General features: G+C 58.5%; 1 protein-coding gene across 1 annotated transcript; it reads left to right on the forward strand.

Annotated features, from left to right (window-relative positions):
- Nucleotides 1–1,680: 1,680 nt before the first annotated feature.
- On the forward strand, nucleotides 1,681–6,072 carry TRIM47 (tripartite motif containing 47). Its single transcript, XM_044250339.1, has 6 exons — nucleotides 1,681–2,382; nucleotides 3,447–3,542; nucleotides 3,799–4,029; nucleotides 4,210–4,408; nucleotides 4,835–4,909; nucleotides 5,181–6,072. Exons 1-6 carry the CDS (start codon nucleotides 1,681–1,683, stop codon nucleotides 5,819–5,821), a joined length of 1,944 nt encoding a protein of 647 aa, XP_044106274.1. The 3' UTR covers nucleotides 5,822–6,072.
- The last annotated feature ends 7,650 nt before the right edge of the window (nucleotides 6,073–13,722 follow it).

Genomic DNA, 13,722 nt, shown 5'->3' on the forward strand with positions numbered 1-13,722 from the left:
GATTCTCATCAGCAGGAGGTCTGGCAGATAAGGAAGGGTTGTCTCGATTCTTCTATATTTTTTTATTTTTATTTTTAAAAAAGATTCTATTTATTTAATTCAGGGAGAGCCATCACACAGTGGTGGGGAGGGGCAGAGGGAGAGGGAGAAACAGACTTCCTGAACAGAGGGGAGCACGAGGTGGGAAGCAATCCCAGGACTCACCCAGGTGCCCTGTGTGGTGTTTTGATCCTGATTAGACTGGGCTAAGGGCGCACCCTGCATACTAATAATTGCAGAGGTTTTAAAAAAAAAAAAAAAAAAAGACTGGGCTAAGGGCTTCGGGGAGGAAGACTGCATTGTCAGCAGTACTTACTATCAATGTGACCTATCACTGTTGACGGTGACCTTGATCACCCTGCTGGGGTCATGCTTGCCAGGCTTCGCCACTGTGAAGTGACTGTTTTGCTCCCTTTGGAAGAAAATCACTATGCACAGTCTGCTTTAAAGGAGTGGGAAATCAGGCTCCAACTCAGAGTATCCACAACAATTATTTTGCAATCTTCTCAATGGGAAATTTGCTTATGCTTCTTCATTTGTTTACCCGGTCATTTATATCAGTATGAACCCATGGATGTTTATTTTATACTTTGGGTTATAAGCTAATCTACTTTATTTTGTTGCCACTTTATTTAAAAAAAAAATTTTTTAGTATTTTGTTTATTTATTTATTTGAGAAAACACGCTCGAGAGAGCGAGCCAGCGACAGGGCGCCGGCAGGAGCAGAGAGGAGTGGCAGAGGAAGAAGCAGACTCCAGCCTAGCTGGAGGGGGCGGGGAGGGAGCCCGATGCGGGGCTCGATCCCAGGACCCTGAGATACTGACCTGAGCGGAAGGCGGATGATTCCCCGACTAAGCTACCCAGGCGTCCCGCCGTTTTTATTTTTTTAAACAACATTTAAGTGCATGTCTGGATGAGCCTTAAATGCCTCCATCTGAGGAACCCATACCCCCCAGCCCCAGGTACACCGCAAGTGCCTCGGGGTTGGGGTGGGGGTCCGTGAAGGGGAACTGAATTCCCTCACACGAGGGACTTGGAGGGTGACAGCAACTTCCCATTTCAGGGTTAGAAAAGCCCAAGTTCCCCACAAGGGGTAAATAGAGTCGCTAAGGGGCAAAAACACGCGCACATCAGCGGTTAATTTTCTCTGCAGTCAGCAGCAGCTCAGAAGCTTTGCTAACAAGTGCCTCGGGGAGGTCTGGAGCGCGAAGGGTCTGGAGTGGCCCGGTGGCCACGGGTGGGAACACCCGGTCCCTCTGGAGTCCGGGGCCCGGCTGTGGTGGGAACTGAGGGTGATGGAGGGGTGAACTTCCCAGCTTCCTTCCAGTGTGCCCGCCTCGCACTCTCTGCCCTCCGCGCTCCCCTTGGACCAGCAGGGACGGTGGTGCAGGAGCCCCTCGGGGTCACACGGGGCCGGAGGTGGGGGGCACACGGGGGCGGAGACCCCCCGCGAAGTCTGGGCCAGCGCCGGGTATACCGAGACCCACAGGCGGGTCTGCGGCGCTGGGGGCGGTCCGAGCCGGGGACGGAAGGGGGCTGGACCCTTGGCCTCGGTCCCAGGGGGCGGTGCCGCAGCGCTAGCGGGCAGGGTCCCTCCCTGGGCGGGAGCAGAACAGGCGGTGCCCGCGCGGCCGCGGAGCTATGGACGGCAGCGGGCCCTTCAGCTGCCCCATCTGCCTGGAGCCGCTCCGCGAGCCGGTGACGCTGCCCTGCGGCCACAACTTCTGCCTGGCCTGCCTGAGTGCGCTGTGGCCGCACCGCGGTGCGGGTGGCACCGGCGGGCCCGGAGGCGCGGCTCGCTGCCCGCTGTGCCAGGAGCCCTTCCCCGACGGCCTGCAGCTCCGCAAGAACCACACGCTGTCCGAGCTGCTGCAGCTCCGCCAGGGCTCGGGCTCCGCGCCCGGGCCCGGCCCGGGTCCGGGTCCGGGTCCGGATCCGGGTCCGGGAGCGCCGGCCCCGGAGCCCACGCCGCCCAGCGCGCCACCCAGCGCCCCGGAGCCTTCGGCCCCCTGCGCGCCCGAGCCCTGGCCGGGCGGCGAAGAGCCGGTGCGCTGCGACGCGTGCCCCGAGGGCGCCGCCCTGCCTGCCGCGCTCTCCTGCCTCTCCTGCCTCGCCTCCTTCTGCTCGGCGCACTTGGGCCCGCATGAGCGCAGCCCCGCGCTGCGCGGACACCGCCTAGTGCCGCCGCTGCGCCGGCTGGAGGAGAGCCTGTGCCCGCGCCACCTGCGGCCGCTCGAGCGCTACTGCCGCGTGGAGCGCGTGTGCCTGTGCGAGGCCTGCGCCGCCCAGGAGCACCGCGGCCACGAGCTCGTGCCGCTGGAGCAGGAGCGCGCCCTCCAGGAGGTGGGCGCGGGCACCGGGGGCGCGCCGGGGCGGGTCAGGGCCGCGCGGGGCCGCCGAGGGCCCAGGGATCCCCGCCCCCAATCCCTTTTCCTGATGGGGTCCTAACGTCCTCCTCTAACCTGAGACTCTGCCGTCCTTCCCAATTCTGACAATGACATCCATCCACATCGCGGCTCGAGATGGGAATGGGGTGTGGAGGGGCCCAGAGAGAACGCGAAAAAGACTGGAAGGGCAAGCCGGGGTCTGGGCCGATGGGGGTCTACGGCAAGGGAGAGCAGTGTCAGGACCGCGGGGGCCCCACGGGCTGATTCTGGCAGAGCGGCTGTTGCGCCGGGCCGGGTTCCTGCCGGTTCCCGCTCAGATCTGGCCTGGCCTCAGGCATCGGGTTGAGATGGGTGTGGCAGGCGACAGGAGTGTGGCTGAGGGTGGACGGAGCATACAGACCGCTCTTGTCCAGCTGGTCCGGGGGCCCGTGGTGGGAGCATGTGTTCGCAGTCGTCAGCTACCTCCGCCCCCAGTTTCCTCTGGCCGCCAGCCCGGTCTTGGCGCCACTGGCCTTGGGATTTTCCGTCTCTCCTGCCTGGAGCCGTGACTCACAAGACCCAGGGGACTTGCCCGGAATCCCCATTTTTCAGGCCTAAATTGGGGACACAGGCTCTTTGGGGACAGGGATCCCTGAGACAGCTGAACGCCCTCTGTGCTGCACCTACCTCACTTTCTCTGCCTCTACCTCACTGAAGGAGCTCTCCAGTGAGTGGGAGCAGCGTTAAGGGGCGTGGATGGCCTTGTACTTGCCCACTGGTCAGAGAGGGGAGGCTGACCGCCCACAAGCCTGCCCACCTGTGCTCCAGAGTGCCTGTGCTGTCAGGCACTTGGGAATGGCACGTGCCTGGCCTTGAGAAACCTCTGGCCTATTATGGGACATCATGGCCACTCCCAGTCCCCCCCTATGCACAGATGCCACTCTCGGGTCATCCCTCTTTTCCCTCTTGCTGAGGCCTGGTAGCCCGAGGTAGGGCTACCGCCTCCGCCGGCCCCGCGTCAGTTAATGGTGTCGCCCACAGGCAGAGCAGTCCAAAGTCCTGAGTGCCGTGGAGGACCGCATGGACGAGCTGGGTGCTGGCATTGCACAGTCCCGACGCACGGTGGCCCTCATCAAGGTTGGACTCTACACTGACCCTGTGGCTGTGCGGTCCTGCAGCGGGCTCCGGGCAACGGGCGTTGACCGTGTGCTCTGGTCCTCTCCAAAGAAGCCTGCGCTCCTGGCACCACCTGCAGCGGCGCTGAGCCCGAGCGGCTCCGGGACAGGGCCGCCTGGTCCCTCTGTCCCCACAAGAGGGCAGGGTGGGAAGGCGGGGGTCTGGAAAGAATGGGGCTGTTCTTGCCCTCACCCTCGTCCCGTGTCATCCCATGCAGAGCGCAGCCTTGGCAGAGCGGGAGAGGGTGTGCCGGCTCTTCACCGAGGCCACAGCTGTACTGCAGGGGTTCCAGACGGAGGTGCTGGGCTTCATTGAGGAGGGGGAGGCCACCATGCTGGGCCGCTCCCAGGGCGACCTGAGGCGACAGGAGGAACAGCGCAGTAGGCTCAGCAGGGCACGCCATGACCTCAGCCAGGTCCCTGAGGCCGACTCGGTCAGCTTCCTACAGGTCAGCGCAGCTCGTAGTGGGCAGAGAGGGTGCAAAGCGGGGACGGGCAAGGGATGGAGAGGGAAGGCAGGGGGTGGGGGCTGAGCCCCCAGGGGCTGTGCCATCCATCCAGCGGCGCAATCCCCCACAGCCTAAGGAGCGGCCGCCAGCAAGGCCTTAAAAGTCATGTACCCGGCACAGGAGCTGCTGGCATTGAGGCTGGCCCTGGAGGAGGGGTGTGGCCCCGGGCCCGGTCCTCCGAGGGAGCTCAGCTTCACCAAGTCCTCCCAAGCTGTGCGGGCAGTGAGAGACGCCCTGACGGTGGCCTGTGCCAGCCAGTGGGAGCAGCTGCGGGGGCTGGGCGGCGACGAGGATGAGCTACAGAAGTTGGGCACAGAAGGTGGGTGTCCCCCAGGTGACTCACCCTTCCCCAGGCACCCTGCACAGGCCCCGAGGCCCAGAACCCATTCAAGAATGGAAGACAGAAACTGTGGGCTGGGCGCAGGGTGGGTCACGAGTCCTGAGGGGAGCCACAGCTCAGTAATGACCAGTCCAGCCTCTTCGGCCACAGCCTCGGGGGCCGAGGGGGCTTCCCCTGCCCCGCCATCTAGCTTCAGAGGGGCTGAGCCGGGAGGAGGTGGAACAGGGACAGAACCCGAGGACCAGGCTTGCGGGTGAAGACAGGGGGCCATATTGGGGTGTGTGCCTGTCGCGGGTGTAGGCTGGGAGGAAGGAGGAGAGAGGGATTTGGGTCACAGGGGCGCCGTGCACCCCTGCCCAGCCACGGGCCACTGCAGAGCACCCCTCCCCACTATCTCTTCTGCAGCCGATGCTGAGTCCCAAGACCCCGACAGCACCAACAGCCTCGAGAGTGAGGCTCCCAGGGATTACTTCCTCAAGTGTAAGTGGCCACCTGGGCTCTCCCTTCTGTTCACACCAGGCCCTCCCAAGGCTGTTGGGCTGAGCCCTGGCACGAGAAGACCCGGATTCCCACCCCCCTCATCCTTAGGGCGAACTGGGTCCGCTCTCGGGGTGCTCTCCGGTGGGGCTGAGGCGTGCTGGTCGCTAAGGAGCCGAGAGACTGTGTTTGGGGAGGGGGGTGCCTGGGGGAGGGGCTGTCCCGCCCGCGCCTGCGCCTGAGCCCCCTGTCTCTCCCCTCTCCGCGGGAGCAGTTGCCTACATCGTGGACCTGGACAGCGACACGGCAGACAAGTACTTGCAGCTGTTCGGGACCAAAGGTGTGAAGAGGGTGCTGTGTCCCATCAACTACCCCGAGTCACCCACCCGCTTCACCCACTGCGAGCAGGTGCTGGGCGAGGGTGCCCTGGACCGGGGCACCTACTACTGGGAGGTGGAGATCATCGAGGGCTGGGTCAGTGTGGGGGTCATGGCAGAAGACTTCTCCCCGCAAGAGCCCTACGACCGGGGCCGGCTGGGCCGCAACGCCCACTCCTGCTGCCTGCAGTGGAACGGCCGGAGCTTCTCCGTCTGGTTCCACGGGCTCGAGGCGCCCCTGCCCCAGCCCTTCTCGCCCACCGTCGGGATCTGCCTCGAATACGCCGACCGCGCCCTGACCTTCTATGCCGTGCGGGACGGCAAGATGAGCCTTCTTCGGAGGCTGAAGGCCTCCCGGGCCCGCCGGAGCAGCTCCCTGGCCTCGCCCATCGACCCCTTCCAGAGCCGCCTGGACAGCCACTTTGCGGGACTCTTCGCTCGCAGGCTCAAGCCCGCCTTCTTCCTGGAGAGTGTGGACGCCCATCTGCAGATCGGGCCCCTCAAGAAGTCCTGCATCTCCGTGTTGAAGAGGAGGTGATGCCCGACAGAAGGCACCTCGGAGCCCCCCACCGCCTCAGGCTTCTCGTTCCTGGAGGCCCCCACCTTCCATATACTTGGCCTTCCGCCTCTCCAGGAGGAGGCCCCCAGGCCCCTTCCGGTGCCCCTCGGACCCTGTTCCTCCACAGGCCTTGTTTCTGGGAGGAAAGCCAGAGCTGGGGCATATCCAGGCTACCCAGCCCCCACCCTTTCCAGGTTCCTGGGACAGTGCCTGGCATACAGTAGGTTCTGAATAAATGTTTGTTGAATGAATGACTCCTTTCTCTATCCTTCTCTCCACCCACCAAGAAATCTCATCTTTGCAGAGCTGGTCTTGAAAAGCTGGTCTCCAGGATTCCTGGAGTGGGGGGCAGAGGTTGGGGGAGAGCCCTGGCCCAGGAGGAGGAGGCTGAAAAAAGGCCTCTGCCCTTTGGGGCAGCCCTGCTCCCCAGTTCAGGGCTGGGGGAGCTAAGGCGGTTTCTCCCAAGGGGACCAGCCCCCCAGTTGTTCTGGCTGCCGGAGCCTTTGCCTCATGGCCTGTCCCTGTGAGCTATTTTCATCCTGGATGCCACAATCCAATCCTGGACCTGCCTTCTGGTGTTCATGTCCAAGGCTAAATGTGGACCGCACGCTGCCCCCGCCCCCCACTCCAGAGCAGGACACCACTCCTGGGCGTGGGCAAGAAAGTTTGAGAGCTCCAGCGTCTGTCACACACACACCTTCTCAGCCAGGGAGGGTTGTGGCTGAGCAGGGCCCAGGGTGTGGCTGGAGGCGAGAATATCTCCAAGAAAGGGTTCTATGTCCTCTTCCTCCAGAGCGGGCCTCACCGTGTCCACACCCAGCCACGCAGCTGGAACGGGGCTCCACGCAGGGGACGCCCCCGGCCCTGCACCCCAGCAGAGCCTTTGCTTCTCTCCCAATAAGGCCCGGCGCCGCCTGCTGCCCCAGGGCCCGCAGCCTGGCCTGGGGTGCCCACCCCGGAGGCTACACAGCAAGAGTGTTTCCAGGCCAGTCCTGGTCCCTGGCTTCTCTGTGGCCCAGGAGCCCCCTCGAGGCGTCCGGGCCTGGAAGACAGGGACAGACAGAGGCCTCTCCATCGCTAGCCCAAGGTCAGACGGGACAATGGGTGAGTTATGCAGCCAGACAGCAAGGCCATACAAGTCCTCCCCTGCCTGGGCTGCTAAAAATAGCCCCTCCTCAGAGCTCTGTCTTGGCCCCAGCAGCCAGGATGTTGTTTTTCCGGGCGGGGCCTCCTTGCTCCTGGTGCTTTGTGTTTTCAAAACGGTTTCCTTGGCAGCCAGGGCCCCCAGCTCTCCAGAATGGGGAAGGCAGCTCCTGTCACCGTCACTCACATAGACTGAGGGGGGCTTGCTAGACTCCGGTCACCTGCAGCCAGCCTCCCCCCTTCCACAGAGCACCCCCCCCCACTGCCCCATCCTCTGCTGGGTGTCAGCCCTTCCTCCCCCGGCTTGGCACTTCCTGCCTCACACACTCCCTTTGTAAAGAACCTCGGTCCCTGGCTTTGCAGGGCCCTGGCATGTCACGGAACCTGAGCTAGACAGAGGGGGCCCCTGGCTGGAATTCGGCCCCCACTAGCCAAGCCTGGAGCCATGGCGGGCCCTGCCACTTGCAGAATGATCCCAGGCTTCCAGAGCTCCTGGAACCTCATGCATCATAAGGCCAAATCCCAGCGACCACAGCTTTAGAGCTCAGAGCAGGAGACTGGCTCACCCGAGCTGCACAGCTAGCAATGGGCCATCCGGGCCGGACTCCGGCTTTCAGCGTTGTCTCCAACCTGGGGTGTTCTCCTCAACCTTGCCCTTGCTTGGTGACTCTGGGATAATGCTAGAGCAAGCGGGACGGTGTGTGTGAGAGAGGCTTGGAGAATGGGGCGCCTGGGTGGCTCAGTGGGTTAAAGCCTCTGCCTTCAGCTCAGGTCATGATCCCAGGGTCCTGGGATGGAGCCCTGCATCGGGCTCTCTGCTCAGCAGAGTCTGCTTCACCTCCTTCTCTCTCTGCCTGCCTCTCTGCGTGCTTGTGATCTCTGTCTGTTAAATAAATAAATAAAAATCTTTAAAAAAAAAAAAGAGATGCTTGGAGAAGATCTCAGGCTCCAAGGAGGTACACTGAGGCAGGGCGGGCTAGCAGAGGAGGCAGTGCATGCTTCATCCAGATGGCTGGCAAACAGAGAAAGTGCATAAAAGAAAAAAATAGGGGCACCTGGGTGGCTCAGTGGGTTAAGCCTCTGCTTTCCGTTCAGGTCATGATCCCAGGGTCCTAGGATCGAGCCCCACATCGGGCTCTCTGCTCAGCAGGGAGCCTGCTTCCCCCTGTCTCTCTGCTTGTCTCTCTGCCTACTTGTGATCTCTCTCTTTTTCTGTCAAATAAACAAATAAAATCTAAAATTAAAATAAATAAATAAAAATAAATATTAAGAGCACCTGGGTGGCTCAGTTGGTTAAAGTGGCTGCCTTTGGCTCGGGTCCTGATTCCAGGGTCTTAGGATTGAGCCCCACATCAGGCTCTCTGCTCAGCAGGGAGCCTGCTTCTCTCTCTCCCTCTGCCTGCCGCTCTGCTTACTTGTGCTCTCTTTCTATGTCTCTTCGACATAAAATCTTAGAGGAAAAGAAAAAAATATTAGAAAACCAGCCATCTAGTCCAAACCTTCAACAGCTATCATTTCCGGATGAAGAAACTGAGGCACGGGGCCGTGCTGGAGCTGCCCTGGCTCCACCCCGTCCGGGACATCAGCTCCACATTCCACGGCTTAGGTAAGTCCTGTGCCTAGAAACCTAAACACACACACACACGCACACACCCAGCTTCCCAGCAATGCTGCCTGTGTAAGAACGGCCCTCCACTGCACCCCAGTTCCCACGGCCACCAGAGCCCTTGGCAGAGCTGCCCCGAGAGCCTGTGGTCTCCAAGCTCCTGCCTGAGTCTCGGCCAGAGCCACCCCACCCCCACCCAGCCGAGCAGCCCCTGCTGGTGACACACAATGGGGGAGAGGCTGTGTTGCTATTAGTTAAATCTGGCTCCTTTGGGCCAGGCGGGGAGCCAACCTCCACTTGGGCTTTGTCTCGGTGGGAAAATGAGCTCCAGAGCTCCCAACAATGGACTGAGCTATGGCCTTAAGCACCGCTCTGGCTAGGCAGTTGCGGTCCTATATCCTCCCCTGTTTGCACTTGCCACACACACACACACACACACACACACACACACTCTCTCTCTCTCTCTCTCTCTCTCAAGGAGGAAAGTGGCCCCATCCTCTCCCCTCCCTACTCCCTCACAGAGGAGTCTTCCTTACACTCCCCTCCTCCCAGGATCAGCGGGAGGCTGGACCCAGACTGTGGCTAAGCCCGGAGGGCCTGGCCAGGAAGACAGCGCTGGACTGGGCGGGGCTGAGGGCTGCCAATGGCCCTGTGGGCTGATGCTAAAGGTCCTGCAGGGGTGTAGGTGGCATCTGGCTACAGGGTCTGCAGCCCAGTCAGCCCCACATATGACACACGCTTTCCCATTACATGCTAGAGTGGGATGTAGGCCACTTCCTTGCTACACAGCACATCTTCCAGAAGATTCTAGGAACTGCAGGAGTCCCTTAGGAGGCGGTCATGGGCTTCACCCTCACCCTCCACCTCCTTCCCCAGGACCCTCAGAGGAGTTGGGGTGACCCAAGTTCAGAGATCCATGGCGCAGAGCACTGAGGCAGGCAGGAAATAGGCTTTGGAATCCTGTGTACCTGATCTTTAAAAGACATTCAGACTTTGAATATTACTCCATAAGAGCTCCCATTTTGCTTTAATATAAAAAGCAATGCTTTTCTGCCCCAGCAGTGGAGAATGTTTTCGAGTGTGAGTTTTGGAATCAGAAAGTTTTGGCTAAAAATTCTTCTTCCGCCATTTCCTGGCCGTAAGCTTTGGGCAGGTTCTGAGCCCCTCCATGCCTGGGTTTCCTCCATGGTGGAACAGGATAAGAGTGGAATGGCACAGCATTGTTTCGAAGATTGAAAGAGATAATTTAGGTGACGTGGTTGGCACAAGTCCTGGCACAAAGTGAGTTTTCTTTCCTTTCTTCTTTTCTTTTTTTTTTTTTTTAAGATTTTATTTATTTATTTATTTGACAGAAAGAGAGAAATCACAAGTAGGCAGCGTTGGGAGGGGAGTGGACTCCCTGCTGAGCAGAGAGCTCGATGTGGGGCTCCATCCCAGGACCCCCCAGATCATGACTGGAGCTGAAGGCAGACGCTTCACCGGCTGAGCCACCCGGGAGCCTCCAGAGTGAGTTTTCAAGAAGTGTTGTTGCTATTGTTATTATTCCCCAGAATAATTGAGCAAAAGCAGTACTCTTGGAGGATTTGTCAACCCTTGGGACATCTCCAGATCTGTTCTTCAGGAGCTGGGATGAGTCCAGACCTTCGTTTGCCAGGACACTACATTACATCCACTCACTAAGACTGGAAACTTTCGCTCACTCATTTAACAGTATTTATTCAGTGTGGGGCACTGTGTTCGGTGCTAAGGATACAGGTATAAGGGACCTAAATAGGCATGCCCTGCCCTCATGGGACCTCACAAAGGGCTACAAGATAATTGTTGCCCAAGGGCCGAGACTGGCCTTTGGGAGATACCCAAGGGCACTGAGCACAGAAACTTGACCAGATACTTCGACACCCATGTTCCTCGCAGTTATTCACAGTAGCCAGATGGTAGAAGCAACTCAAATGTCCACCGAGAGATGAATGGATAAACAAAATGTGGTATTTACATATAACGGACTATTACTCAGCCTCAGAAAGGGACGATACCCTGATACCTGCTCCCACATGGATGGACCTCGAAGCCATTACACTAAGTAAAATAAGCCAAAGGCAAAAAAGATAGATCTTGTATGACTCTATTTATATGAGTTTCCTACGCTAGACAAATTCAGAGACAGAAAGGAGGATGGTGGGTACGAGAAGCTGGGGGAGGAGAGGGCTAGACAGCTTTTAGTGGGGACAGAGTTGCAGTTTGGGACGATAACAAAGATCTGGAGATAGTGACGGAGGTCTCATGACAAGGCGCTTAATGACACCAACTGTACCCTCGACAAGATTAAAACAGGGGCGCCTGCGTGGCTTAGTGGGCTAAGCCTCTGCCTTCAGTTCAGGTCGTGATCCCAGGGTCCTGGGTTGGAGCCCGAGTCAGTCAGTCAGTCGGGGCTCCCTGCGCAGTGGGGAGCCTGCTTCTCCCTCCCCTTCTGCCCCGCCCCCTGCTTGTGCTCTCTTTTTCTCTCTCTCAAATAAATAAATAAATAAATACCAAAACAATTCATTTCTTTTAAGTAAACTGTGCCTCCAGTCTGGGGCTCAAACTCAAACCCCGAAAACAAGAGTCCCATGATCTCCCCACAGCCAGCCAGACACCCCAAAAGAGTACACTTTATGTTATGTGTATCTTACCGCTGAGGGGATTCAGAACCTGTCTCCTGTGTGAGAGAGACTTGAAAGACAACAGACGCAGGAAGTGCCTTCTGGCCTCCCTTTTCTTCCTGAAAATAGGAGATAAAACTCCCATGTGAAGATGGGCTCCCCACACCAGTTGGAAAAGGGCGTTCTTATCACCAGAGAGGGGATGTTGAGGCCTAGAGACATCTGTACAAATCAGCCTTGTTAAAACAACTTCCTCAAGCCTTCTTCTCCAGAATTACTCCTCTTGGTGCAACCTCTTGTTAGGCCTAAGTTTTGGGGTCTTTTTTTCCCAGGAAGGCTCCTGGGTACCTACGAAAATAAAATCTGTCTGCTTTTCTCCTGTTAATCTGTTTGATGTTGACTTAATTCTCAGGTCCCACTAGAGACCCCAGGAAGGCAGAGGAAACATTTTGCCTCCCCTCCACCACAATAAAACAGAACAAAACAAAACCCACATTTCCCCGGAGACGGAAAAAAAGAAAAGGGACCCTGCTAGGGTCGGGGGTACATTTCCAAGGGTGACCTCCTAGATGGAGAGCCAAGGCCAGCTGGCCAAGGACAAACAGGGCGGGTGCGGGCGGGGCCTGGCCGAGCGGGAGGGCAGTGAGGGCAGGGAACAGCACAGGCTGGACAAGCCAGGTCTGGCTGGGCAGAGCCTGCTCAGGATTCTGGACTTTTCCTGAGAGCAGGGTGTCACATGCGGAAACAGTACGATCAGATTTGAGAGTCTAGAATCACTCTGTCGTTTAGGTGAGACGTGGGTTTAAGGAGGGCAAAGTGGCCAAGAAGGACGAAGGATGCCCCCACCTTGCGTCTTTCCAGAAAGAGGAGCCCACCCCAGCCTCTGGGAAGGAGCATCGAGACAAGCAGGGAGGGGCCCATATCCAGGACAGCCTCTCCTGGTCTCTCCTGGTCTCTCTTCTCCCTGAGGCCCCTCCATCGGAGGGGTGGCTCCTCAGTGCTGCGGAGGGGATACCTTCAGAGGTGACTCCCATGTCTTTCTGGCTCTCTGGGGTTTAGGAGGCACAGAAGTGGAAACAGGCAGGGGGAGGTTTGCACAAACACTCAGCAGGGAACGCCTGCAACAGACCCTGCAGCTGCCTCTGGGGACAGTGAACTTGACAGAGCCTGGAGGTCTGGGCTGGGAACGTGGGGTGGGGCTCATCTCCATAGCAACCAGAAATAGCCCCAGACGTGCCCTGGCTCTGCCTCCCCATGGAGGAGCAAGGAACAGGCGTTACTGAAAGACCCAGTCAAAATGACGTGGCCCGAAATAGCTCACGTCTGCATCACCGGGGCCTGACGCGGCGTCTGCCACTCTGATGTCGCACAGAGCTGCCCTTTGTCAAGAGGGTCAGATATTCAACCTCAGGGACGTTTGGAGGGGTGGTGGGGGTCCTAGGTAGAACAATCCTCTAGGGTTTACACGGTGCCTTGAGCCAGGAGAGCTTCTCTGGGGGTTGGGAATCTCCTTTCCACAGGGACCGCTGCTGAGATGCCCATCGTCCAGGCCCAAGGGTTCCTGCACGGTGAGCCTCCTCTCCCCCAGGCCAAGCGAGGTTTGGGGATCGTGCCAGCTGTTGTCCTTCTGCTCCAAACCCACTGTCGCAGTCCTCCAGAGCTGTCAGAACAAAGGACGACAAAATAGGTGGCTTGAACGACAGAAACTATTCTCAGAGTTCTGAACTAGTCTTGGAGTTCTGAAAGCTAGAGTTTGAAATCAAGGTCTTGGCAGATTTCGTCCTTTCTGAGACGGTGAGGGAGAATCGGTACCAGGCCCTTAGCTTCTGACCGTCTGCTGACAACATGTGGCAATCCTTGGCTTGTAGATCTCTGCCTTCATGGCCTTGGCCTTCTCTCTGTGTGCCTGACTGTGTCCAAATTTCCCCTTTCTTATAAGGACACTTGTCCTAATGGATGAGGTCCCCCCCCACAATGACCTCATCTTTATTAATTACATCAGCAACAAGCCTACTTCCATTTAAGATCACATTCGGAGGTACTAGGGGTTAGGATGTCAACATATGAATTTGGGGAGGACACAATTCCACCCATAACACTCACTCCTTACGTCAGGCTTCCAGATGCTGGGGTCTTGGGGCCACGGCTGCCGGCTCCCTGCCAGGCTCGACCACCAGGGGACAGTAGAGAGCTTGCTGGGCTGGAAGGTGGGGGCAGCCCCCGGTCTCTAGCTGCTCCCAGGCGCCCCCCTCCAGCCATTGCAGGAAGTCTTCCCCCGTGGTGGCAGCTTCTCACACTCCTGGGTTCCTTCTTCACCTTTTCCATTACCATCGCTTTATTTTAATTCTCTACAGTGAACGCTCCCAGGTCCAATAGCCACTGTGGTTTCTGCCTCTTGACTGGACCCTTTCACACAAGCCCAAACCACAGTTCTTGGCCTTCAGCCCCCCTACTCCCAACAGCCACACCCCACCTCCTGGGATTGCTGGGTG

This window comes from Neovison vison, chromosome 5 (assembly GCF_020171115.1).
Source record: "Neovison vison isolate M4711 chromosome 5, ASM_NN_V1, whole genome shotgun sequence".
NCBI classification, from domain to species: domain Eukaryota; kingdom Metazoa; phylum Chordata; class Mammalia; order Carnivora; family Mustelidae; genus Neogale; species Neogale vison.